We start from the raw sequence: 27892 nt of genomic DNA, 5'->3' as shown, positions 1-27892 counted from the left end.
GTAACAAAATAGTTCAGTTCTCAGACACCTTTCCTAGGCAACATTCCAAAAACATATTTACACAACCTTATTTCTCAGTGTAACAGAGTAAAAATATTATTGGACTGTATTGTGAATTTAACTTATTGTTATGGTGTGGTATTTTCTGGAGAATTATGTGTGATAATTACTTAAATAGTGTTGTATAGTTTATTAGTGTTGGTTTTGTTTTGAAAATGAAAAGTTAATGAGCCTAATATAGGAATTTAAAGAGCTGTGCGAAATAAATATTTATACCTCAATACAGAAATAATTCACAAATAAAAAGCAGATTACAGGACGTTATTAATTCGCAAAACAATTGAAGGCAAATACCAAAGCACGTGGCGTAAATTAAAACCAACTTGGAACAAAAATAGCATCATGAACCACATATCAACTGTAACGTTACAACATTTAGTACCCCAATTTCGTAAATAGCAACCGGAATGCAGGTAACTGTGCACAATTTCTACAGTTACCCTCTCAGTTCATTTGGCATATAGACTATTTACGTAAGTATAGGAAATATTTCTTACAACATGTCGATGTTACAATTATACATTATTAATGAACTATGTGCCTCTACAGTGTACTTAATATTTAATACTTACTTTCAATCGCGTTAAATTCCCATCTCTCGCTGCGTTAAAAACGGCTGTTTTGAAATCCATTTTGCTTTGCCTCTGAGCGACGCAAAATCCTCAGATAATTAAACTACCACTTCAAAAACAACACTTCCTTTTGGTAATAATCATTGAAAACTCACTAATTCACGTGGTAAATTAATGCAAGCAACCAAAATGCGTGGTTTATTTCAAAACACTCCGATCGACTTCTTTCTTATCGAACAGCTGCACCGCGACGACGACGGTCTACCATTACTGCCATTTTGTCGGTGTTGCCATGTTTAGGAATTGAAAAATCCCCTACACCGTAAAGTGTTTTTAATTTCCATTCTGAACACTTTTTGAGAGCCATGTGGAGTAAAAATGGAGTGTGCATTTAGAAACGTGAAACAAAATTTAATTTCGTTATTATGTATACGGTTTCCTATAACCCTACAAATATTTATTTAAACAGTAATTTTAGAAATGCGTATGTCAAATATTTGTTACTGAATTAATAAATAACATTTGATTTCTTAATTAAGTCGTAATTGGCTGTGATAGATACGGAGCTAGGCTAAGGGCCGGTTGCATCAAACCGTCTAAACCGTTAAAACATTCGTTAATTTGTATTGGGGACATCTTACACAGATCAACTTAGCCCCAAACTAAGCAAAGCTTGTACTATGGATGCTAAGCGACGATATACATATTTAAATAGATAAATACATACTTATATACATAGAAAACAACCATGACTCAGGAACAAATTTCTGTGCTCATCTCACAAATAAATGCCCTTACCGGGATTCGAACCCAGGACCGCCGCTCAGCAGGTAGGGTCACTACCGACTGAGCCAGACCGGTCGTATTGTATAGGAAGTTCCATAGATCTCTGCTGCATGACGATTATGTGTCTGTCAAATGTGGTTGATGCAACTGGTCCTAAGAGTGCGAGAAATTAAACAATTTAATTTTATTGTTAATTTTTAAGGTGAAGGTTAAATTTACATAGAAAAACTCAAGTTTTGCTCCATTTTTTAGTGCCGAGATTTGATTGAACGTCTATAGTAACTTGTTTGCGTTTCCTGTTTTTTTCGTTGTGTTATCTCGCATACTATTTTTCCCTACAATTTGACGGTATGTCTTTAAAGCTAGCAACATTATAAAATGGATGACATTTAACTGTCAAAGTCATAAATTTTACATGGCAACCCAAGCTGGGGAGCCAAGCGTAAAAAAATACGTCGAATTTAAATTTATTTATTTATAAAAATAAAAGACAACTTCAATAATGACGCTTGCACAAGGATGATACTGTACGTAGTACATTACAATACAAGAGCGGCAAAGAGGAAATTCAAAACGAGTGGCGATACAAAACCACCGAGAGAAGTGTTTTAAATTTACGAATTCCCTCCTCACACGAGTATCGTACGACGTTTTACAGTACTACTTTGCACTAGAAAAAGATTCATAATAATATAATAATGTTCTGTAGAGTTTAATGAGATTTATAGGATATAGGAAACCTAACAAATGTATATATTATAGGAAATAAAACAACCATTAGGAATAATGTTTGTTCTTACGATTACTGACTCACTTTTACATCAACAGAATTCCATGATTTTAAAATGTAACAAGCTGTTAAGATTATTTGATATCATACACTAAAGTGATGAACTTTGGATAACAAACACTTTACACAGAACAGGCACATTTGGTCGGCCCATCGAACCCGGACTTATCATTCGGCACAAAATCTAAAAGCTTACTGCCAAAACCATAGCTAGTAAATTGCAGTTAGTTTTCTCTGTTATTATAGTTTCACCTCAATTTGAAAATAAAAGAAAAATTACAATGATTTGCGAAATTCTGTACAGTAGGCCCTCTGAAGCTCAGAATTCAATTGAAAAAAAAAATCCCTAAATAAAGTATTGTCTTTTACTTATTATAACATTCTAATAAGATATTCGCAATATGTAATTTTCATTTCATGTAAAAAGATAAGCACAATATGGATAAGTGAGTCATAAGGAGAATTGTGTCTGGCCTTCACATTTCAAATGTTTAAACAATGATCCTTGTTTATTGAGCCTTCAAACGTTAACCAATAATAGTGAGTAGCAAGTAGCAAAAGTATGAACTCGCACCACCTGTAACAATGAGTTAAAATGCCAAATGTAGAGGCCAGACACACTTCACCTTATGACACACTTAAATCCGTATTGAGTATTGACCTTATATAGTTTAAATAAGAGCATGTTTTAAAGCAGCAGCTGTTATGGTTATTTTTGTTATATCTTGAGTCTTCTATCTTATCTCTATTATCCCAGTAGTAACTTGAATATTATTGTGAGTATGTTTAGCAGAATCAGCGGGACTGTAAACAAAAAAATTATTAAATTTAAGAGATGAGTATGAATAAAATTATGTTGTCTACCCTTTACCGGAAGTAGCAAGATATACTGTACTGATTTACAATAATCGCAACATGATCAAATGTCTTAATAAGATTGGAGTTTTGGAAATGAGATTTGTTTTCAAACAAATAATTAAAGGAATTCATTTGAACACATTTGCATTTTTTTGAAAAATCTTCTAGATTGATGATGGTTTGAAAAAGGTTAATATCATGAGACCGGAAACAAAAAGCCAAGTGATTCAAATTCTGAATCACACAAAAAAAACTGAAAAAGAATTGATAAAAGTTGTACATAAATTCTGTCTTGAAATTACCAGGAAAGAGTAATGATATAGTTTATTCTTTATTCTTTATTCTTTATTGTATTGCAGTCATGTTCATAATACATTAGGTGTTACACATTAAAGAGGTAGGTACATGACACCCTGTAAGGGTATTCAATATTTCTTAGGTCTAGGTGCATGCATTTTTTACTTAATAAATATAGCTAATTATAGCAATAAGTATATAAAATTAATTGGAAACATTAGAACAATTTTGAATAAATATTATGGTTATGTCAAGGTTAATTCCAAGGTCAGATATTTTAGGAAGAGTATGTTCGTCACTAATTATTACAGGAGCGATAACAATATAGGTAGGTTCTAAAAGGAGGGACAATTTAATTCATGTATGTACAGGTACTATAGGTAATATTATTCCAGTGTTTGGTCATTTAGGAATTCGTCTATTGTATAGTACGCTTTCTCTAAAAGAAGTTTTTTAAGATTATTTTTAAATTTTGTATCATTCGGTTCTTGTTTTAATCTGTCTGGGAGTTTATTTGTAATTTTGATACATTGGTAATGAGGACCCTTTCTGCACATAGCTAGTTTAGTATTTGGTACGGATAGCTGGTTTTTTGATCTACTATTAGTGTTACATACTTCTCCTTTGGTTTTGAATAATTCCGAATGGTTTCTAACAAAAAGTGCCGATTCCAGTATATATATACACGGTAATGTAAGTAATTTATATTTTACAAAATGAGGACGGGAGCTGTTCGGTATTTGAGTATTTGTCAAAATGCGTACACATTTCTTTTGCATAATAAATAGATCATCGGCGTCAGTACTTGAGCACCATAAGATCACACCATATCGGAGCCATGCGTGGGCATATGCATAGTATGCTGTTAGCGCAGTCTCAAAACTTGTATTTCTCTTCAGAATGTTTAGTGCATATACAAACCGTGATAATTTCGTTTTTATGTTTTGGATATGGTTTTTCCAGTTAACACTAGTATCTACTGTTATGCCTAATAGTTTGAACTCGTCAACTTCTTCTATAGACTGACCGTTTATTTCTAGTTTAAGATCCAAAGGTTGTTTTTGATGTGGTTTAAATTGAATGATTTTAGTTTTTTTTAGATTCATCTGTAAATTGTGGTCTTTAAGCCAATTTGTGACATTTTCAAGTTTTACAATACTTTCAAAGTTAATTAATACCTATAAGTATTATAAATAATAACATGTACTTACTTCTTGTTACTGTTCTTATGGACCTAACTAAGTTTAGTATCTGGTATTTCACTGTTGATTGGTCTTCAAATCCTTGACTATGACTTTGAGCTCCCCATCCCACTGAAACAAGAAATATAAACATGCCATTTTAGACTACATAATTATAATAATTAATAGAACAGCAATTACAGGATTTAGGGAAGAGAGGTTATAATTACTTTTTTGCATAAATCTTTCCTCGTTAAGTACGCAGACTGCATTGAGACAAAGTAATGAGGCTTCAAACAAATTCCACAAAGTAAGCATTTCGAGATAATACTAAAATCCTTATTCAACGCTAAATTAAGATAGAAATGATTTGTTTTGAGAGTTTTGTTTGACGTAAAACTGACAAATCGACAAACCAGTGTTACCAGGGCTGTTTGATCTAAAATAACTGAAATTCATTGATCCTTTCTTAGGCTCCCCACAGACAGTCTTAAAAATTCATAATCTTAAAAAAAACTTGTATGCAATCTGACAGTTCAAACTGACACTGACAAGACACTGACAGATCTGAACTGTCAGATTGCATACAAGTTTTTTTTAAGATTATGAATTTTTAAGACTGTCTGTGGGGAGCCTTAGGCCGGCAACAGACAGTCTTAAAAATTCATAATCTTAAAAAAGATTTGTATGCAAACTGACAGTTCAAACTGACACTGACAGATCTGTCAGTGTCAGTTTGCATACAAATCTTTTCTAAGATTATGAATTTTTAAGACTGTCTGTTGCCGGCCTTAGAAATAATTATTAACTTCTTCCCACTCAAGCTTCTAACTCCTTTATTCATATAAAGTTATGGACCTTCCGCATATGGCATTGTTTCAAATTCCAAATCATTTATTTGTCAAAAGGTCTTAAATGTATAGAAAAATATCACTATGCTTCGCTACATGGCATACAAATACTATATGGCTACAGAGAACATGTAGCTTTATAAACTAAGTCTTAACAATTAGTCTAAAATTATATAGTAAAAAATATGTACATATGGCAAGTTAAAAAGTAATAAAATTTCCCGAATCTGAGAGAAACTCTTGCACAGAATAGTATGCTCTAGTTACTAAGAATTTGTACGTACAGTAGGTATATTTTTAAATTTATTTACATTATTAATCTGTAAAATCTCTTTAGGTAACTTATTATAAATTTTTGGCGCCATACCAAAAAAGCTTTTTGCAAATAATGCTGTATTTCATAATCTAGATTTTAATTGATATTGTTGGCGATAACTATTGAAGTAGGAGAATTTAATGTTTTATCTAATATTATATAGTTTTATTTAATGTTTTATCTAAGTTTAGCCCCAGGAAAATGGTAGAATCCGTTTCTTCAATGACCTGGTCATTGTAAGTAATTTTTAAGTCGGGAAGCTGTTCTTTCCTCTGTTTGAACGACATTGTTTTAGTTTTATTTAAGTTGATAAAAAGATTATTTTTTGTAGCCAATCGATTAATAGTTCTATTGTTTTATTTATGTGTTGCTCAAATGATAAAGGGTTTTTGCATGTAAAAATCACTGTACTATCATCTGCGAATAACACTATTTTATCTGTGATTACTTGAGGCAGGTCATTGATGTATATCAAAAAGAGGAGCGGTCCTAAGACGCTTCCTTGTGGACGCCAGAATTTATTCGTTTTACATCGGAATGAAATGTGACTTCTTTTTTAGATTTAACACATATTCGTGTAAGTTGAGTGATTTGTTCTCTATTTGTTAAGTAGGATTGATTGTTAATTCAGGATTGACAAGCATTTTTGAATCGCGTCCTTAATAGACCAATTACTGTGTCGTTGCCTTACCTACAGTCGCCATCATATTATTATCAGCCTGGTCAAGGTGCTCACAAATATCTCAACACACCTCTGTTGTCAAGGTGTTCAGGCATGTTCTAATAATTTTGAACGCCATAGCCGCCGCTCCGATATATCAAAGATATATCTAATGGCGTCTGTACGTCAAATTACATAAATTTGGGTAAACTTGGGATAAACATTATGGTTTGGCAACACTGCCTCATGGATTTAAAAAAAAGTATGACAGTTGCAAGGTGTATTTTTCTTATATGTTCAATTCAAGTGATCTCTGTTGTGTTGGCGACAGTGGGTTCAGGTTTATTTTTATTCTATATAATGTAGATCTCACTCTTTGTTTCAATATGTTTTGTCTGTGCTGTTTATGTAAAAAAAAAAAAAAATTTCATGAAGTTGATTTGCGGTTTTAAATTTTAATTAAATATTATGTTTTAAAAAGGAAGGTGCAGTCTGCAGACTAACATTGCCAGAATGTTTAGTGGAATAAAGAAGAAATTATTTGATTTTTTTTTTTTTTTTTTTTCCTATCATGGCTTTTACTCCTTGCTATTTTGAGCCAGGTGGATTCTGCCAATGTCGTGGTGACTTTTGACTTTTTTTTTTTTTTTTTTTTTTATCGAGAGTGTTCGGTGATTTTGATTTAATTTTTGGAAGGATAGGTCGGGAACCTAGAACGAAAAATAAAACACAATGTTATGGACGACACAGACAAAAACAAAACATATTACATGACACATATGACACTGTACCAACATTAGTGAAAAAGAGCGGGAAGCGGATGACAGTTTGTTAAAGCAAGCAACATAGCGGATGAAATAGAGGAAGAAAAAACATAGAAATATATATAGATACAATTTTTAACAATGACTAAGGCTGAAGTTTACAGTTTTATGTTATGTACTTGTATATATTTAATAAGAATTGCCGTTAAGGGAGGGTCCATAAGAGCGAGAAGTGTATAGAAGTTAACAGGTCGCGGAATAGTAATAGGTAAAACGTCATACAAAGAGTAATTGAATCTCGAACAAGAAAAGAAAATGTGATCCACCGTGCCTTCGTCTAACCCACATTCGCACAATGAAGTATCCCGGACATGTATCTTAGCAAGGAACACAGGCGTACAAACTGGTCCTAGGCGCAACCGACATATTGTTGAGGTGACCCATTTAGGCTGGGTACGAAATTTGAAAAACCATGGCTTACGAGTAATCTTTTGTTGAATGCGCCCATAATGTTTTCCTACTACCAGTCTGGAAGAATTCCAACGGTTTTGCCATGTGGTGACTAAATCAGTTTGAGCATTGCAAAGAAGGTCATAACTATATATACTGTTGCAGCCTGGTGAACCTAACTCAATAGCTTTCTTTGCCCATGAGTCTGCAGATTCATTACCCTCAATACCACAATGGCTGGGGATCCATGCAAGAATAATTTTTAATCCCTTTGTGTCACATTTTCTTAACAAAGCCTTTATTTGCAGAATCAATGGGTACTTTGTCTTCATTTTGAACTGATTGCCCATAATAGCCTGCAGACAACTCCTACTATCAGAGAAAATGATCACTTTTTTAATATTATGGGAGTCAGCATATGCTACAGCCTCCAAGATAGCAACGGCTTCACCAGTAAATATCGATGACTGTGGAGGGCACTTGAACATCAAGACAATGTTATATTTGGGAATCACTACTGCTGATCCAACACAGTTTGCGGAATCTATTTTGGAAGCGTCAGTAAACACTGGTAAGTAACCTGGCCATTTTCTTAGCAGCTTGTTGAATTTACTCTCCGCTCCTGGGTCATCCTTGTGTATTCCCAAATCCAAAATGATATGAGGGGAGAAAATTAAAGTTTCAAATTTAGATTCATAAATGGGGTTTGTTCCTGAGCTGTACATTATAAAAGGGTTTAAATTATTTATTTTGGAAAAACTTATTATGATGTTAGGGAATGGCTTATGCATCCAATATGGGTTTTCAGTGACCGTTAAAGCAAGAGACCGCAAGCGAGGGATCAGCAGATGATTGGAGTTGGAAAGAGCTCTTATGAGGAACCTATCGGCAAGATACTGCCTACGTAGTGCAAGTGGGGGCTCGACACATTCCACCTGCATGGCGTTCTTTGCAGTTGACTTCATAGCACCAAGTATGATTCTTAGGCATTTAGCCTGTATAAGATCTAACTTTTCCAGGGGTTTCTTATTACATGGTTCTAGAATGAATGAACCGTAGTCCATGTGGCTGCGTATTATAGCGTTGTAGAGCAGTTTTTGACAATAAGGATGGGAACCCCACCAAACTCCTGATAGTGCTCGCAAAACATTCACCCCTTTCTCACATTTGTCACTTATATGTTTAAGGTGTGGTTCTCCTGACATTTTGCGGTCCAAGATGATGCCTAGGAATTTGGTGGACTCATAATTGGGAATGACTTCGTCACCATAACGGATATCCACAATGGGCATTGTCCTTCTGCGACTGAAGGTCACTACACAGCTCTTGGAAGGTGATAAAGACAGGCCATGCTCTTCCAGCCAATCTTTTAAGTAGCTAAGGCCCATATTCAGTCTTGAAGAAGATGTCTCTACAGATTTTGCCGACGCATAAAGAACAAGGTCATCTGCATATTGAAGAATTTCACAAAACGGTAACACAGACTGCTCCAAATCATATGTGTAAATGCTGTAGAGTAAGGGGCTGAGAACCGATCCTTGAGGGAGGCCCTGCCACAGTGTACGTGGAGGGAGATAAGAGTTGCCACTACGTATCTTGATGGACCTTCCTATGAATAAGTTGGAGACAAATTGTACCACCTTCACAGGAATGCTCAGGTGTAGCATTTTTGCTCTGAGCACCGGAAGGTGGACATTGTCATAAGCAGCCGAGATGTCAAGGAAACATCCTACTAGCTGCTCATTATTGGAAAGTGCCAGTCTAATATCCGTAGTAAGAATATTTAAGCTGTCCATGGTGCTCCTACCCTTACGGAATCCAAATTGGGTGTTAGCCAACAATCCTCTGCTCTCAACATACCATTCTAGCCTATTTTTAACCAGATGCTCAAGAATCTTGCCCATAGTTGCAGAGAGTGCAATAGGCCGGTACGAGCTGGCCTCTTCTGGGTTTTTAGCAGGTTTCAATAATGGGATGATAATTTGAGTCTTCCAATCTTCCGGGATCTCACCTGTATCAAACACCTGATTCAAAATACCCAGAAAGTGTTCTTGTGATTGTGAGCTTAATTTTGTCAAAAAGCTGTATGGGATACCATCTTCACCTGGCGAGGTGTTGCGCAGTCCTTCCAATGCCAGCTTGAGCTCTACATATGAAAACGGTTCATCAAGGCTACTTGTCGAAGGGGGAATCGGAGGAATAATGACACAGGACAATTCTGGAACAGTTGACGGAGCCAGTCTGTCAGCAAAGTCTGGTAGCCACAGTGAGCTGTCAGCCGAGGATACAGCATCTGATCTAAAGGATCCTCTGAACCGCTTTATACTTCTCCAAAGCAGGGATGGAGGAGTTCTAGGGGACAAACTCTCACAGAATCCCTTCCAGCCCCTTTTCTTTGTTTTAGACAGGAGGCGTTTGGTGCGTGATGATATTTTTTAAAAATGATGAAGTCCATGATGTCACCAGATGTATTAAACCTCCGCTCTGCATCATCTCTTTCCTTTACCGCTTTCGTACAGTCAGCATTCCACCATGGTGGAGAAGGGATTTTATCCCTTCTGGGTTTCTTCTGAGGGATATACATGTCCGCTGCTTCCAAAAGTAAGTTTTTGAATTTTGAATATTTTTCTGAAATGCTATTTAAGTTTGAATATTCTTTAATCTTTCCTTCGACAAATAGAGAAAATTTCGGCCAGTCCGCTGACTGTAACTTATATTTCAGAAGCGGTTCAGGGGCCGGAGATGGGAGAACGGATGAAGGCTTAGAAATAATAATGGGAAAGTGATCGCTGCCAAAGGACTGACGAAGTACGGTCCAAGATAATAACGACGCCAAATTAGGGGAGCAGGCGGTCAAGTCCGGGACGGATTGCGGATTTTGACCTGGATATACTCGATGAGTGGGAGAGCCGTCATTTATTACGCAAACGTTGAGGTCATCGAAAACCTCCAGCAGAGATAACGAAAACCTGTCCGAATGGTATGATCCCCAAGAAACATTGTGCGAGTTAAAATCACCTAAAACTATATGAGGAGGCGGGATAGAGGTTAGGATAGAAGACAATTCCGGGATAAGATCGAGGTCAGGATGAGGTATATAGATAGAGACGAAACTAATGCCCATGACCTTAGCGGCAACGACATTAATTCCATCCCCATGAGGTGGAAGAGGAATTTGACAGAAGGGATAACATTGCTTAATCATCAACGCACACCCAGCGCGCCCGTCATTACGGTCCTCCCGAAGACATGAGAACCCCGGTACCCTAAAAGAGCCCCAGGACGTAACCACGTCTCCGAGATGGCCGCAACGGACACCGCATGATCATTGATCATCTGAGTAAGTTCAGGTTTCTTTGGAATGATACTCCGACTATTCCATTGTAAAAAATTGACCTGGTGACCTATTGTTGTGAAAGGTAAGTCGCTCTGCAAGTGTGACCATTAAAGGCGCAACGTCGTCCGGTAGTATGTCGCTCCATTTCGCGATGATATTTGTAAGGAACTTCAAGCACAGCTCCATTAGGTCCTCCTGAGGGGTGACTCTATTGTAAGCACCATTCAGGGCCTGGCCATTGGGAAGCTGTGGTGGGGGAGTTCGAACAATATTATTGTGAGCCTCTCTGTCATAACCCGGGGAAAGGGAGACCCTCGGCCGGGGAGCCCGATATACTGTCTTACGGTAAGAAGTTGTAGACGGAGGTGTTGGCATAAATACATTAGGATGGCTGGGTGACTCAGACGACCTAGAGGAGTGTGGAACCTGTTCGAACATGACTCTTGCCACGTCTGAAAATGGCCGACGAACTGTTGAGAACTGAGCAGCTGCCTCTGCATAAGAAATACTTTGTTCGGACATAGCAAGTTTGATAGCTTTCTGCCGACCAAACTCGTTGCATGTTTTGTCTGTAGCATAATGTCTGCCCGAGCAAAATAAACATCTCACATGTTCCGGAGCAACTTTACATCCATCACCAGGGTGTTTTTGTGAACACTTGTAGCACCTAGCATCAGACCGGCACTGTGCTTGGATATGGCCAAACCTGAGGCACTTCCTACACTGGATGATCGGAAGCTGATACACTTCCACAACTAATGAGGTGTAGTACGCGAAGATCTTAGATGGCAAGCTTTGCCCCTCAAAAGTTACCACTACCGATTGGGTTGGCACCCAGGATGGGGAGCCATCATCTTTTAACACCTTCCGTTGAAGTCGACGAGCTTTAAGGATCTTCCCTTTACCTTCTCTGAGTGCTGTCCCCTCGACCAATTCCTCCATGGACCAATCTGAAGGAACTCCTCGTACCACTCCCATTCGAGATACATGATATGAAGGGATATCAGCGGTAAACTTATTTTTACTTAGAAGCGGGTGTTTCAAGAAGTTATTTGCATCCGCAGCTGTGGAGAAAGTGACTGCTACTCTGTTGCGACCTACCGATTTAATGCCACCGTCCCTTTGGATGTTATTAACGTTTGCCTGAGTTAGTAAGAGGCCTACATTTATGGGTTTTAGAGTGGCACTGGAACCAGGGGCGGCCTCTCTAGAAACATGCACAATAAACGGCCCATCATCGTCGGCGCCATACTCTCGTGATTTGCTGTCTAGACTGGGGTGTTTGTATAAATGTGAGTTAGATTCATTTACTGTACTTTTGTTTATTTCAGCTGACTCTATTTGATTGTTCGCGTTAGACTCTACCACATTACTATTACCGGGCACCTCAACTGCTACATTTGTATTAACCTCCTTGTTTAATGATGAACTAATTGAGCGGACTGTAATTTAATAAAATATCTTTAAGACGAAATTGACAAAGATAATTCGAAATTTAATGCTTTAAACAAAAACTTACTGGGAAAAAAAACAGTGCATATGTCACATACCTTTTAGCATGAGGTTCCAGTGGGTTGGTTTCAGCTCGCTTACCATCAGCCTTGGTATGCAAGGCGCACGTGCGGGCCCGGCTTACCGTCTCCTCGAGCCCAGAACTGTTCTTGGAGCAGAGCTTTCTTCCTGTCCACTTTGATAATGTGACTAGCACTGAGTTTAAACTTAATTTAACGATAATTGTTGGGAAAATGTGACTTTAACTATTTAATTAGCAATAAATGGCAATTTTAATGCAGCGACGCGTTCGCAAGTTAGATCGAGAGCGAAAAGAATGTGAGGTAATGGCTACCGGAAATGATTAGTGCCGGGCTAAACACACCGGAAGCTAAAGACAAAATAGTGTTGTTTCTTTAAAAACCGATATTCATACGAAAGTTGAACATACCGCTCACCTAAATATGCAATATTTACTCTACAAATAGTGCTAGAGTTCGACAAACTACTTAAAAACTATAATGTTAAACTAAGTGATAATACTAGAACGACGAAAGTTAATTTGAAAGTGGTAAAGGACACAGCTTCACAACTGGTCTTCTGTACTGACCAGTAGCAGTTTGAATTGTGACCACTCTACAGACACCGTCAACTCCGGGATGTAGAGCAACGATGCGCCCAAGAGGCCATTTTAAAGGGCTTGTCTGTTCGTTAATCAACAAGACCAAGGAACCCACGACAATGTTTGTATTTATTTTATTCCATTTCGTCCTCTGTTGTAGAGTATGGACGTACTCAGCGTGCCATCTACGCCAGAAGTCTTGATGCATTTTCTGTATCATTTTCCAACGATTACAGACACTTACTTTTTTATCTACAAGATTTTCCTCTGGGACAATCGACAACGGTTCCAGAGTTAAAAAATGGCCTGGAGTTAAGGCTGAGAGATCACTAGGATCCGAGCTAAGAGGTGTCAATGGACGAGAGTTGAGCATAGATTCAATCTGAGTCAGAATTGTATAAAATTCCTCGAAGGTTAACCTTTGATTACCTACAACCCGTGCGAGGTGAGTCTTAACCGAGCGTATCCCGGCTTCAGCTAATCCGTTAAAATGAGGCGTACCCGGAGGGTTAAACGAGAATTTAATTTCTTGGGCATCAGCAGCACCTTTCATGAGTGAACCAAGATAGTTACTAGCGCCCACAAAATTCCTACCCTGGTCAGAGACAATGTTACTGCATCGACCACGACGAGCGACAAACCGTTTAAGAACACAGAGGAAAGCTTCTGTCGACAACTCTGAAGCAAGCTCTATGTGAATGGCTTTGGTACTAGTACATACAAAAACACAGATGTAACCTTTGTACGTTTTCGCACCACGGCCACGACCGAAAGCGATATCAAATGGTCCTCCATAATCAATGGCGACACTCGAAAAAGGTTTAATTTGCGAGACGCGAAAAGTAGGCAAATTTCCCATAAGCGGCGGAGATGCCGCAGAGGGATTGGCACGAAAGCATTTCACGCAGCCTCCAATCACTGCCTGAATTGCTCGTTTTGGCGACAAAATCCAAAACGTTTGCGCAAGTAAATTTTGTAAAGTTTGGGCACCTGGATGTAAAAATCTTTTATGATATTCGTCAATTATTAAAATAGTGAGTCGGTGGGAGCGAGGCAATAAAATGGGATGTTTGACAGAAAATTTAATAGGAGAATTTGCCAAGCGACCGCCCACCCTGACAATACCCTGACTGTCAATGAATAATGAAAGCTTGCGCAAACCCTTTGGCAATGCGTTCAAACGATCCTCCCTTAATTGATTGATCTCTACACTGAAAGAAGTGAGCTGCACATGTTTTACTAAAAACATGAGAGCTGCAGTGGTTTCAGCTGACTGTAGAGATCCGACAACTTTTCCATCCTTAGCTGACCGTAAAAAACGGAAACAGTAGGCTAACACACGCTTTAATGTGAAAAGCGAGGAGAACCTGCTAAGGACTTCATCAATTAAGTTAGGATCGGCCGTCACGAGTAAGCTACAAATACGTTGTTCCTCTACAATACAGTCATTGCTTGGATCGTGCAAAGGTGAGCAAGGCCAATCCTTCTCTTCCTTTACCAACCACGACGGACCCTTCCACCAAATATCACACTCTACCAAATCTTCAGGCAGTAACCCCTGGATCCTGCATCAGCAGGATTGTGGTGTGTACTGACGTGACGCCAGCGATCAGGAGCAACAAGATCCTGGATATGGCTCACACGATTTGCAACAAATGTTTTCCAGCGTGAAGGGCACGACTTGATCCAAGCTAACGTTACGGTCGAGTCTGACCATGCAAATATTTCCTGAACAACATAGAGAGGTTTTAATGCCTCTTGTGTTGACTGCATCAGGTCTGCCAACAACACGGCAGCCTGCAGTTCCAATCGAGGAATTGATAATTTACGCAGAGGCGCAACCTTACTTTTGGCACAGCAAAGCTCTACAAAAGTGGAGCCTTGTGTGTCATCGACACGACAGAAGACGACAGCAGCGTAACCACGCTCCGACGCATCACAAAATCCATGCAATTGTAATGAAACAAACGAATGGATGATGCGACGGGGAATAACGACAGATTTCAACGACGGAAGTTGATCGGTAAATTTCATCCATTCTGATGTGATTGCTTCTGGAACATCATCGTCCCATTGCACCCCAGATGACCACAAGACCTGCATTAAATATTTAGCGTGAAACGTGACAGGACATAAGAATCCTAGCGGGTCATATATGCGCGCTATATTCGATAAAATAGTACGTTTAGTACATTTCTGATCACGTGGTGTTGCAACCTCAAATTGGAACGAATCTGTTTGTGGACGCCATAACAATCCCAATATTTTAAGGGACAAATCCGAAAGTTCATCAAAATGTTTAAAATCACTCGAATACAACTCAGAAGATGGAAGGTCACGATAAAACCTTTATGGTTGGAGGTCCATTTTCTCAAATGGAACCCACCCGACGACAAAATTTCAGATAAATCTGATCTAATTTTTAAAGCTTGCTCAATAGAGTCAGCGCCTGTCACGACATCATCAACATAAATGTCTCTCCCAAGCACTTGTGACCCTTCAGGATAGGAGTCAGCAGTCTCCTCCGCTATCTGTGCTATTGTGCGCAAAGCTTGATACGGAGCCGATTTCACACCATAAGTTACCGTCCGCAAACGATAGTCTTTAACTGGGCCGTCAGTCGAAGGTCGCCACAATATCCGCTGATACTCAGCGTCCTCGTTTGGCACGAGGATTTGACGATACATGGCCTTTATGTCACCCGTAAAGACTATTTTATGCCATCGAAACCTAGTAAGGACATCAAAAATATTAGTTTGTAACTTAGGTCCAGCTAGTAGTGTATCATTAAGCGAAATCCCATTGCTGTCACGACAACTTGCGTCAAAAACGGCTCTCAGAGGTGTACTGACAGATTCGGGGCGCAAAATACCATGATGTGGGATGTAATTAAAATTCCCGACACTAGAGACAGGCGGCGCAACCTGCTCCATATGACCACTGACCTCATACTCTTCCATAAAGGAGGCATAAGCTTTACGAAAATCCGCATGCTTTGTAAGCTTGCGTTCCAACGAAAAAAATCTCCGCATTGCAATTTCACGAGTGTGCGAAAAGGTAGGCTTGTTCGAAGGATCGACGAAAGGTAGAGGTACCTCGAACCGGCCTTCACTCGTGCGACAATAATTTGCACGGAAGTTATCTTCACATAGTTGATCCTCTTTCGACAAGATAGGTTTACTCGGACCACAAATATTTTCTAGTTCCCAGAACCTTTTAAGAGAATCATCCAACGACAGCGACAAGTTTGATTGTGAAGCATTCGACACGAAAAAACAATCTTTCCGACAATTAGTGAAAGATTGTGTACGAGAGGCATAACAGTCACCCATCAGAACCCATCCGAAAACAGTCTCCAAAGCCTTTGACTGCCCCTTCCGGCCCTCCTTTTTACCACTTAAAATGGAAGATGCAAAGATCTCTGCATTTAAGAGTAAATCTATTGGGCCCGGCTTCGCAAAGTCAGGGTCAGCGAGAGGTAGACCTTGAATGTGATGCCATTCCGATGTATTGACTCTATAGTATGGTTGCTCCGGACAGATAACTGGAAGCACTGACGCTTGGAAGTCAAAATTAACCATTTCTGATCCAATAGGTTTAACAGAGCATGATAACATACCCTTAGGTGCAACTTCAGATAGTCCAATTCCAGTAATTGGCTCGCTAGTATCATCTACCTGTAAACCTAATCTTCGAGCACAGTCATGGGAAATAAAATTGACACCACTAGCACCGTCCAAAAGAGCACGAGCTATTTGATAATTACCTGAACTATCCCGAACAGCTACCCGAGCAGTAGCAAATAAAACTAATCCATTACTTTGGACCGACGTCAAAGTCACTTTGCTATTTAAACCGCTCACCGTTGGCTGAGGTGCTGGTTCAGCCTCTGGCGAAGCCGGTTCCCTTTTTCCAAAGTGTAATAAAGTGTTGTGGGAACAACCGCATATACTGCACCGACAATCCGATCGACATTGTTTAACTTTATGAGTTTTGGAGAAACAACAAACACACAAGCCCTTGTTTTTCACCACCTTGAACCGCTCCGAAGTGTCTAAAACTTTAAATTTTTTACAATTTTCTAAGTTATGCAGTTCAGTACAGAAAACACATATATTTTGTTGTGTGGCAACTAGTGTTACCTTGCCTTTACCTTTAATGGCACTTGTTACGGGCTTAACCTCCGTTACTTCCAGAGCGCGGACTTGTTTTTCAACAAACTCTTGTAGCAATTCAAACTTTGGAATTTCATTGGAATTGAACTCGAGGAGGAAGGCCTCCCGAGTCGCCTTGTCCAATTTTCCCCACAACAGATGAAATAACATAAAGTTTTTATCGGGTAAGTCGAATCTTTCTAACACTTGTAATGTTTCTCTAAAAACACGATGAACTTTTTCTAATTCAGTTGAAGACTTGGTCTTCACCTGTTCACAAAGTAAAATCTTTTCATAGTACCCAAAGGCAATTTGCCGTTTTCTATTGTAAAAATTGTTTAAAGCATTGTAAGCATCCATGTAACTGTTGTCCGAAATTGGGTAATTCTTAATCAAATCTAAAGCCTTACCTTGACACGATGTCATAAGATAATGCAGCTTTTCAATGTTCGAAATATTCCTTTTATGAATTAAGGAATCAAAGAGTTCCTTAAATGACAACCAATTGTGCAAGGAGCCATCAAATGGTTTCACAACAATTTTAGGTAACTTCGCTGAATTATTATCACTACTATCATGTTTGTCAACAGTTTCATGTTTGCTTGTAATGACAGGCTCAGCTTTCCTTAACCTTGTCAAGATTGACTTTACTTTTTGTTCAAAATCGACAGTAACCGAGAACTCCGTATTTACATCCTTTGTTTTCTTCATTATAGCCTTTTGGGCACGATGAAAGTCTTCAACTATTGGGTTTAAGTCGGCCGCGACATAACCCTCTAAATCTATACAATCAAAGATTAACTCTAACCGCATAACCGCGTAATTGCGTTCAACCCTATCCATGTCAACGTCTCTATTGCTCACATCAATGTCCGACATTTTTCACGTAATAATCACTGTTGATTTATCGAAAAACGAGAACGAAAATATAAATAAACAGTTTACGTTACTCAATAAAATTAACTTGTTGACTTTGACAATGACAGATGAGATGACAACCGAATTGTTGCCATACACCAAAGCATAGACTAAGACCGAACGAGATGAGCGGATTGAACGAACTGTCACACTGCTACCAACCTAAATTCTACTATAAAAGTCACACTTCCGGTCAGCCATTAACCGAATCGAGAATTAAAAGTTTTACCCACCAATTTATTAGAAAAATATTACGACACGACAAATTTGATATTTTACTAAAAATAGGTAACTTTTCAACGGATCCGGCCGAAGGAACAAATGTTTAATGATGAACTAATTGAGCGGACTGTAATTTAATAAAATATCTTTAAGACGAAATTGACAAAGATAATTCGAAATTTAATGCTTTAAACAAAAACTTACTGGGAAAAAAAACAGTGCATATGTCACATACCTTTTAGCATGAGGTTCCAGTGGGTTGGTTTCAGCTCGCTTACCATCAGCCTTGGTATGCAAGGCGCACGTGCGGGCCCGGCTTACCGTCTCCTCGAGCCCAGAACTGTTCTTGGAGCAGAGCTTTCTTCCTGTCCACTTTGATAATGTGACTAGCACTGAGTTTAAACTTAATTTAACGATAATTGTTGGGAAAATGTGACTTTAACTATTTAATTAGCAATAAATGGCAATTTTAATGCAGCGACGCGTTCGCAAGTTAGATCGAGAGCGAAAAGAATGTGAGGTAATGGCTACCGGAAATGATTAGTGCCGGGCTAAACACACCGGAAGCTAAAGACAAAATAGTGTTGTTTCTTTAAAAAACCGATATTCATACGAAAGTTGAACACTCCTGCTTTTCGGGCTCTGCCGGACAAATTACTATTTTTTTCGGGGAAGGCTCCAGCTTGGTTGGTGATAAATCAAAGTTACGCTTGCGTGTGGCATTCTCCCAGCTCATATCATTATCACCACCCTCGTCTGGAGGCTTCTCCTTCTCGTTTCCGTCCATCTATACTAACCTATGGCTTTATTATATTAATAAACCACCACCTGATTAGTAAATAGGGAAAGTTGTTTAATTTACGGGAATATAACCTAAAAACGAACCACTCCTCGCGCTTCTCCTGTCAAAAGTCGTATGTTTGTATGTTACGTCAAATTACATAAATTTGGGTAAACTTGGGATAAACATTATGGTTTGGCAACACTGCCTCATGGATTTAAAAAAAAGTATGACAGTTGCAAGGTGTATTTTTCTTATATGTTCAATTCAAGTGATCTCTGTTGTGTTGGCGACAGTGGGTTCAGGTTTATTTTTATTCTATATAATGTAGATCTCACTCTTTGTTTCAATATGTTTTGTCTGTGCTGTTTATGTAAAAAAAAAAAAATTTCATGAAGTTGATTTGCGGTTTTAAATTTTAATTAAATATTATGTTTTAAAAAGGAAGGTGCAGTCTGCAGACTAACATTGCCAGAATGTTTAGTGGAATAAAGAAGAAATTATTTGATTATTATGGAGTGTAGACCATTTACTGACATTCAACCCTCAACGACAACTTCTAACCCTGTCTCCGAAATCGTGAAAGAGTTTGTTAAGGAAACTACTTGTCCTACAACCTCAGGCCTGCAGGATATCATGTATAATAATCATGTTAATGGTAAGGAAGTAAACCAAAGCGTTATTCATAGTGCCAAAATGAGTAACACCAGTAACTCTATCGAGTCAATAAATTCTAATACAAACCGTTTTAAAGAAAGAGTGGGAGAAAATCCTAGTAACTGTAACATAGGTACTAGAACACCAGAAGCCTATGACCATGATCATATCAAAAGAAAAAAAGTTGATCTGTATGGTCCTGATGTTGGGCCCAAAATATACAATGTTAAGGGTAACCTAGTTACTCCACCGATTATTGCGAAGAACCTTCCAGATATATTTAATGTTCTCCCAATTTTTGGGAGGCCGATGCCTAAAGAAGATATTGAGGGTTTCTATTCACGAAAGATGAGGGAATTTATTGGGTGTGATTTAAATGATGAACAGTTTGAAAATCTTGCTAATGAATGCAGGTAACTATGTTTTATTTCTTTTTAATTAGAGATGCTTAATTTGTTGTTGGTTATTTAAAACTTGCAATCAATTCTGCAATAGAATAATCAAGTTTTTAGGGTTCCATAGTCAACTAGGATCCCTTATAGTTTCGCCATGTCTGTCTGTCCGTCCGTCCGTCCGTCCGTCCGTCCGTCCGCGGATAATCTCAGTAACCGTTAGCACTAGAAAGCTGAAATTTGGTACCAATATGTATATCAATCACGCCAATAAAGTGCAAAAATAAAAAATGGAAAAAAATGTTTTATTAGGGTACCCCCCCTACATGTAAAGTGGGGGCTGATATTTTTTTTCATTCCAACCCCAATGTGTGACATATTGTTGGATAGGTATTCAAAAATGAATAAGGGTTTACTAAGATCGTTTTTTGATAATAATAATATTTTCGGAAATAATCGCTCCTAAAGGAAAAAAAAGTGTCCCCCCCCTCCTCTAACTTTTGAACCATATGTTTATAAAATATGAAAAAATCACAAAACTAGAACATTATAAAGACTTTATAGAAAAATTGTTTTGAACTTGCTAGGTTCAGTAGTTTTTGAGAAAAATACGGAAAACTATGGAACCCTACACTGAGCGTGGCCCGACACGCTCTTGGCCGGTTTTTAACACAAGTTTAGACTTAACACTTCTATATAAAATGTAAAATTTAAACTTAATATTTCAGTCCTGACTTGCTACAGACTGGCAATGAGCTAAGAATGCCAACCTCCGTACCCACACTGTACATGTACTCAGAGGAGGAAAACAGGGAGTACAACGAGCAACCCAGTAATCTGTGCGTTGTGAGGAAGCAACGGTTGCGTATAGCTAGTGACTCTAATGCCAATTGTCAGAGGAAGCTGAAGTATAGGGGGATACGTCTCATGCCACTTGCTCAGGTATGGCTGTTAGTAGCCGGTGATTGGCACTATAGCACAGAATATATAATAGTACAAGTACAGAAGGCTCACTCCTTTGATGTTCACAAAACGCCGCCATTCTAAATTCTTACCTACATTAACAAACGGACCGCACGCGTGCAGACGACATTGAATTCTATTGCGCCGCGCGAAGGTCGTCGCCAGTGAATGGGCCGCGAACTCGCGGCCGCCGGCATGTACTTGTAGCGCGGCGAAAGGATCGCGGAGTGAGCCGCCCCTGACTATAGTTGCAAAACTGGGTTTCAATCCCAGTAATAGTTCTTATTTGTGTAATGAACATCGATTCCAATCAAATTAAATTTAATCTAAAATTAAATTTAACACTAGTTGATCCATAATATTCTACCTTTTTTCTTCATTTTTCACGAATAAATAATTGATTGATAATTGAATTGATTGATTTATGGTTTAAAGTTTTGTACTCAATCCCGATCACATTATCACATTCATTGCTCCACAATAGCAATACTTACTTGAATTTTAATGATTTTCAGACTGAAGATGGAGAGAAAACACCTGAACCTGACTTAGAACCTGGCAGAGACATAATCTATGTTATACGGATATATAGGCCCTTCCCATATAATATTAAAGAGAGACAAGTAAGTGGTATTAATTTTATTGCTGGTATAAAAAGGAGAGCTTCTGAGGTGTTGTTCCGATTAATCCCTGGTGCGTCTTTACACCATCAATCTATACAGTAACTAAGTATTTCCATGTTAGTTCTTCAGTGATTAGATGGTTTAATAGCAGCCAGTTTAGTACAGCAAACTGTTGTACTAAACTGTACTATTATGTGTCATTTTACAGCCATACATCCCACTTTGTCGCTTGACATTAGGATGTTTTGACTGGTTACTCATATAAATATACAAGCAAATATCATTCTTATGGTAACCAATAAAGTGGGATGTTTTACTAAACTTCTAGACATATAGTGATAGAATATAAAACTAATAGAAAAATCTAATTTAGGACAAAATTGATCCTGGTTGTCCCAGTCAATTCTTTCCCCCTTATTCATAAACATACTCTAAAGTTATCAAGCTGATAAAGTTCGTTTGTCCTTTTCTATCAAACCAATACGTCAGAAAGGGACAAACGAAGTTTATCGGCTTGATAACTTTAGAGTACGTTTATGAATAAGGGGGTTTGTATTTGTAGGTAAGCAGTCGGCACTCGGTGTTCAGCCGCTGCGTGGTGCTGGCGGGCCGGCAGCCGCTGTCGGCGCTGCGCGACCGCGTGGTGTGCGCCAACGACGTCGGCATGCGCGTCGACGTGTCCGCCGCGCCGCACCAGCAGCCCGCCACCTCGGCCAGGGTATAGCATGAGCGAGCGCGACTACTGTACCTGTCTCACTCGGCACTGTCACTGTCGCGGTGTAATGTCAGCAGCCGCTGTCGGCGCTGCGCGACCGCGTGGTGTGCGCCAACGACGTCGGCATGCGCGTCGACGTGTCCGCCGCGCCGCACCAGCAGCCCGCCACCTCGGCCAGGGTATAGCATGAGCGAGCGCGACTACTGTACCTGTCTCACTCGGCACTGTCACTGTCGCGGTGTAATGTCAGCAGCCGCTGTCGGCGCTGCGCGACCGCGTGGTGTGCGCCAACGACGTCGGCATGCGCGTCGACGTGTCCGCCGCGCCGCACCAGCAGCCCGCCACCTCGGCCAGGGTATAGCATGAGCGAGCGCGACTACTGTACCTGTCTCACTCGGCACTGTCACTGTCGCGGTGTAATGTCAGCAGCCGCTGTCGGCGCTGCGCGACCGCGTGGTGTGCGCCAACGACGTCGGCATGCGCGTCGACGTGTCCGCCGCGCCGCACCAGCAGCCCGCCACCTCGGCCAGGGTATAGCATGAGCGAGCGCGACTACTGTACCTGTCTCACTCGGCACTGTCACTGTCGCGGTGTAATGTCAGCAGCCGCTGTCGGCGCTGCGCGACCGCGTGGTGTGCGCCAACGACGTCGGCATGCGCGTCGACGTGTCCGCCGCGCCGCACCAGCAGCCCGCCACCTCGGCCAGGGTATAGCATGAGCGAGCGCGACTACTGTACCTGTCTCACTCGGCACTGTCACTGTCGCGGTGTAATGTCAGCAGCCGCTGTCGGCGCTGCGCGACCGCGTGGTGTGCGCCAACGACGTCGGCATGCGCGTCGACGTGTCCGCCGCGCCGCACCAGCAGCCCGCCACCTCGGCCAGGGTATAGCATGAGCGAGCGCGACTACTGTACCTGTCTCACTCGGCACTGTCACTGTCGCGGTGTAATGTCAGCAGCCGCTGTCGGCGCTGCGCGACCGCGTGGTGTGCGCCAACGACGTCGGCATGCGCGTCGACGTGTCCGCCGCGCCGCACCAGCAGCCCGCCACCTCGGCCAGGGTATAGCATGAGCGAGCGCGACTACTGTACCTGTCTCACTCGGCACTGTCACTGTCGCGGTGTAATGTCAGCAGCCGCTGTCGGCGCTGCGCGACCGCGTGGTGTGCGCCAACGACGTCGGCATGCGCGTCGACGTGTCCGCCGCGCCGCACCAGCAGCCCGCCACCTCGGCCAGGGTATAGCATGAGCGAGCGCGACTACTGTACCTGTCTCACTCGGCACTGTCACTGTCGCGGTGTAATGTCAGCAGCCGCTGTCGGCGCTGCGCGACCGCGTGGTGTGCGCCAACGACGTCGGCATGCGCGTCGACGTGTCCGCCGCGCCGCACCAGCAGCCCGCCACCTCGGCCAGGGTATAGCATGAGCGAGCGCGACTACTGTACCTGTCTCACTCGGCACTGTCACTGTCGCGGTGTAATGTCAGCAGCCGCTGTCGGCGCTGCGCGACCGCGTGGTGTGCGCCAACGACGTCGGCATGCGCGTCGACGTGTCCGCCGCGCCGCACCAGCAGCCCGCCACCTCGGCCAGGGTATAGCATGAGCGAGCGCGACTACTGTACCTGTCTCACTCGGCACTGTCACTGTCGCGGTGTAATGTCAGCAGCCGCTGTCGGCGCTGCGCGACCGCGTGGTGTGCGCCAACGACGTCGGCATGCGCGTCGACGTGTCCGCCGCGCCGCACCAGCAGCCCGCCACCTCGGCCAGGGTATAGCATGAGCGAGCGCGACTACTGTACCTGTCTCACTCGGCACTGTCACTGTCGCGGTGTAATGTCAGCAGCCGCTGTCGGCGCTGCGCGACCGCGTGGTGTGCGCCAACGACGTCGGCATGCGCGTCGACGTGTCCGCCGCGCCGCACCAGCAGCCCGCCACCTCGGCCAGGGTATAGCATGAGCGAGCACGACTACTATACCTGTCTCATGAGTCACGTATGCGCGATAGCACGTGGAACGGCCAGCACAACTAGTATATCTGTATCACTCGGCAAAGCAGTGTTACTATTGCTAGCAGCCGTACTCGATGTTCAGTCGCTGATTGGCCCGCCCCCTCTGCAAGGGTTTGCCAACCATTTCAATAAAAAAAAACACGATGTAAAATCAGAACACAGCTTGGCAAAAAAAAAGGAGTAGAAATTAAAAAGTTGCAATACTGTAAATACTTTTTGGTGTCTATTTCAAGTCAATTAATGTTGGCATAAGAAATAACACTGCACATAGTCAATAAAAATATACATGTGTAAATTAATTGTGTATGTATCATAGTTTGAGTACGCACAACCACAAGCCTTCTTGAAATCTTGACCTTACCGTGGCCTTCAGTCTTGGCTTAATTCTAAACTATTTAATGGATGGAGATCAATTGAATATGGGTGGGGGTATATTATTCCAGCACTTCGTGGCCGAGTATAATAAGCAAGGCAACTAGTACTTGAACTTGATGATGATGTTGAGAAAATTCCAACTTAGTTATTATTAGCCACTGGAGCGTTAACATTTTGACATGCCAAAAAGCATACAAGCAAAATGCAGTGCCACATAACTTCAATACCACAAAGTAATTTTATTATTAATAAATTGACTATGATTATTATTAAACTTCATATTTTTCTTCCGTAGGACTTATTCCCCTCTGGGTTCCTGTTCATCAACAATGTGTTTTACGTAGACAACCGGCCTGGTTGTTCTGATCGGAGCGCCGGGCTTAGGGCCTGGGCGCGCGCCCGCGGCCTCGGGGACTTCCAAGCGAAGGATCTTCATTCCACCAAGCTGGACGATTTGGTTGTGCGACTGGGACACCCTGAGGTATGCCCATGATTTTATGTTGATCAATTACCTGTGTCTCTGTTGTCTATGTATTTATCAAAGGTTATTAGGAATTATTTTACGTGACCGGTTTCAAGTTAGCATCATTGTTTTAGTGTGGAAATAATAATTTTACCAGTAATAAATAATCTTCATAGTTATGAACCATTTGATAAAGGAAGTCTTTTAAACAATGACAAAAAAAAACATACAATAATGAGATTTAAAATGTGTCTTGAATTAAGTGTAGTTTCCAGAGCATTCTCAAATTCTAAAGTTTCCAAGTGTGAAATAAAGAAATCATCTGCAAAATATTCAATAAATGAGTAAGTAACCAATTATCTATTATTGTACATAAAAGCTTACACGTAGTTAAAACCATTTTGAGTATTTTGCAAATGTAGAATAGTAACGAGAATTGCTGTTTTTGTAATATACTAGATAAAAGATAAAGATAAAAGACATTTATTCATGACGCTCACAAACACGTACGTACATGTACACACAAGAATAGGACAAAAAACAGAGAACAGAACATTAAGTAAGTGCGCATCACGAAATGGACCCAACTCAGCATAATGCTAGCTGGAAGCCAGCGCTGGTCTTCCGTAGGGCCCATTCGGTGATGCCACGACAGATAACAAACACACAACAAAGAAAAAGAAAATGAAGAAAAGAGACAGAAAAAATAAAACTATTTACATAAAAAAACCAAGAATACACATAAATACACAAGAATACACAAAAAAACCAAGAATACACATAAATCACAAAAAACGGGAAAAAAAGGAAAACATAACAGAACACAAATTTTAATAAAACATTATCAACTACATACATTACATTGAACGCGACCACATCAGCTGTCAGCCCAGCCTGCCGCATCTAGCGCCACCCAGCCCGGTGGCAACAAACGTAACTAACGTGTTATTGGTGCAATTCGCAGCGAAAAAGGCTACAAAGCACAAGCAAATATAATTTGTTTTACTGATGTGGTCGCGTCATGTAACAAACATCCTTAAGACTATTATTTCGGTGTATATGCGGTTGCGGTAATGTTACAGCCTCAAGTAAAATGGGCATTCCGCGACACAGAAAGCAGCGTGATCTAACCTAAAAAACATACATAAATTAACAAGCTGGAGTGATATGGCAATGCAAATGGGACAAAAACGACTGGTACGGATATATTATATGTTTAGATCATATGCAACTAGTGTCATGACTCAAAGTTTCCTGCGTTCTTTGATGTCATTACTACAAATTATCATCTCTCATTCCAGGTCTATGTCCACCAAGGTAACTGCGAACATCTTTTTACCTTCTCCGAGATCCGTCTACTCAACCCCGATGACCCACTCTCACTCAAACAATACCCCGTCCACACCGCTGTCTCTCAAAACCAAACCGTCTACTGCACAACTTGTGCTGAGTTCGGAGCCAAATGGATAGTAACAAACTGCTCCACTGTCCCCTTCGACCCGGCTTACTTCTGTGATACTTGCTTTAGATTATTCTTGTACAAAGATGGCAAGAAAATTGGAGATTTCAAGGCCTTTGCTTATAGAGGTAATGAGATCAACATGCTTAAGCCGACGGGATGACAAATGCCTTACTCCTTAAGTAAGGATGTAAAACAGGGTTAGCGATCCCCTTGCATGTACCTAGGGGTTTTGCAGTGTAGTGTAACACTGCACACTGATCTGAACTAATTGAAGAATAAAATGTACATAAGTACAGTAAGCGATATTCTTTTATCATAGGCCTAATAGTCATAATGTCCATTCTAAATGGCCCGTGACCATATCCTCCTGAGTCCTGGACGCATTTATTTAATTTTTTTAATTTGCAACCTTTTGCTACTCTATAAAAGTTTAAAATAAAATTTGGAAAACGTACAGTAAACGGACACAAAGAATGCAAGTTGGTTTTTCGTCTTCGTAGAGCGTTGTCTCTTTCTTGCTTATGCGACGTTAATTGTCTCTTTCCAAAAACCGATGTGCTTTCTTTATGGCCGTTTACTGTACAAAAATTTGTACACGAGGACTGAGGATGCAGAGAATGATGCAGGTATTGGTGACCATTCACAAAACGTCCTGCAAAAATGTCTGTATCACAAAATTTACTATTGACGCCATTTTATTTTTTGCTGTAAAAACCGTAGGTATTTAAAATATGTTCCAGTCCATTGCATAAACATAAACACTTAGGAAAAAACAAAAAGTTAATCACGGTGTAATCCCGGTCATTATAATTCTAATAAATAGGCTTGTCCATGATCTGTTTCTTTCAGTCAAGTTATTGTTAAATACCGAAGTTGTAACCAAAATAGTTGATGTTGATTGTCGTAATAAAGAATATCCAATACGCTTGTCTTTATTTAAAAAAAAAACTCTTCAAAATTAAATAGGTACTCCAGGTACTCCAGTGTTAAAGCCTCCGCCACACATAAAGCGTTTTGATAGCGTGGCGTTAGTGGAGCGCAATGATAGCGGTGCGCCGGCGGAACGCTGGCGTTCCGTTCGCCATCCGCGCGCATTCCGCTCGCAATCCGCGCTCGTTAGTTCCCGCTG

The 27892-nt window shown here is 40.6% G+C and overlaps 4 protein-coding genes across 4 annotated transcripts in view; 1 reads left to right on the top strand and 3 right to left on the bottom strand.

Annotated features, from left to right (window-relative positions):
• The window catches only part of LOC125233790 (protein fem-1 homolog CG6966), a 95854-nt gene extending 94965 nt beyond the window's left edge, over window positions 1-889 (bottom strand). Inside the window, exon 1 of the mRNA XM_048139894.1 lies at window positions 633-889. Within this exon, the coding sequence (XP_047995851.1) occupies window positions 633-692 (60 nt within the window). The 5' untranslated portion in view covers window positions 693-889. The remainder of the gene's footprint in view (window positions 1-632) is intronic.
• A 1306-nt stretch (window positions 890-2195) lies between these two features.
• LOC125233944 (immediate early response 3-interacting protein 1) lies at window positions 2196-4952 on the bottom strand. Its single transcript, XM_048140118.1, has 3 exons — window positions 4775-4952; window positions 4575-4676; window positions 2196-3012 (listed from the first exon to the last, which is right to left on the bottom strand). The coding sequence occupies exons 1-3, from the start codon at window positions 4860-4862 to the stop codon at window positions 2957-2959; spliced, it is 246 nt and encodes an 81-aa protein (XP_047996075.1). The 5' UTR covers window positions 4863-4952; the 3' UTR covers window positions 2196-2956.
• A 9617-nt stretch (window positions 4953-14569) lies between these two features.
• Window positions 14570-18532, bottom strand: LOC125234211. The gene is made up of 3 exons (XM_048140419.1): window positions 17999-18532; window positions 15376-17410; window positions 14570-14764 (listed from the first exon to the last, which is right to left on the bottom strand). The coding sequence occupies exons 1-3, from the start codon at window positions 18067-18069 to the stop codon at window positions 14570-14572; spliced, it is 2301 nt and encodes a 766-aa protein (XP_047996376.1). The 5' UTR covers window positions 18070-18532.
• Window positions 18533-19500: 968 nt separating this feature from the next.
• On the top strand, window positions 19501-27686 carry LOC125234040 (snRNA-activating protein complex subunit 3). The gene is made up of 6 exons (XM_048140221.1): window positions 19501-20181; window positions 20889-21102; window positions 21639-21746; window positions 22309-22464; window positions 25134-25319; window positions 26603-27686. Exons 1-6 carry the CDS (start codon window positions 19625-19627, stop codon window positions 26921-26923), a joined length of 1542 nt encoding a protein of 513 aa, XP_047996178.1. The 5' UTR covers window positions 19501-19624; the 3' UTR covers window positions 26924-27686.
• The last annotated feature ends 206 nt before the right edge of the window (window positions 27687-27892 follow it).

The sequence above is a fragment of the Leguminivora glycinivorella genome, chromosome 15, assembly GCF_023078275.1.
Source record: "Leguminivora glycinivorella isolate SPB_JAAS2020 chromosome 15, LegGlyc_1.1, whole genome shotgun sequence".
In the NCBI taxonomy this organism is placed as follows: domain Eukaryota; kingdom Metazoa; phylum Arthropoda; class Insecta; order Lepidoptera; family Tortricidae; genus Leguminivora; species Leguminivora glycinivorella.
Note: the sequence above shows the minus strand (reverse complement) of the source record. Positions and strands in the feature narration are given on the sequence as shown.

What these genes read in the sequence shown, in the direction of transcription:
- LOC125234040 (XM_048140221.1), top strand. Translation starts at nt 19,625, where the DNA reads ATGGAGTGTAGACCATTTACTGACATTCAACCCTCAACGACAACTTCT. An exon ending in AATCTTGCTAATGAATGCAG is followed by an intron (nt 20,182 to 20,888) that starts GTAACTATGTTT and finishes TTAATATTTCAG; the next exon opens with TCCTGACTTGCTACAGACTG. An exon ending in GTCTCATGCCACTTGCTCAG is followed by an intron (nt 21,103 to 21,638) that starts GTATGGCTGTTA and finishes AATGATTTTCAG; the next exon opens with ACTGAAGATGGAGAGAAAAC.
- LOC125234211 (XM_048140419.1), bottom strand. Translation starts at nt 18,069, where the DNA reads ATGTCGGACATTGATGTGAGCAATAGAGACGTTGACATGGATAGGGTT. An exon ending in CGCAATTACGCGGTTATGCG is followed by an intron (nt 17,411 to 17,998) that starts GTTAGAGTTAAT and finishes TCGTGTTTTTAG; the next exon opens with AGAAACATTACAAGTGTTAG. An exon ending in CCAACCATAAAGGTTTTATC is followed by an intron (nt 14,765 to 15,375) that starts GTGACCTTCCAT and finishes TATGTTGTTCAG; the next exon opens with GAAATATTTGCATGGTCAGA.
- LOC125233944 (XM_048140118.1), bottom strand. Translation starts at nt 4,862, where the DNA reads ATGCTTACTTTGTGGAATTTGTTTGAAGCCTCATTACTTTGTCTCAAT. An exon ending in GGAAAGATTTATGCAAAAAA is followed by an intron (nt 4,677 to 4,774) that starts GTAATTATAACC and finishes TTCTTGTTTCAG; the next exon opens with TGGGATGGGGAGCTCAAAGT. An exon ending in CATAAGAACAGTAACAAGAA is followed by an intron (nt 3,013 to 4,574) that starts GTAAGTACATGT and finishes TTTTGTTTACAG; the next exon opens with TCCCGCTGATTCTGCTAAAC.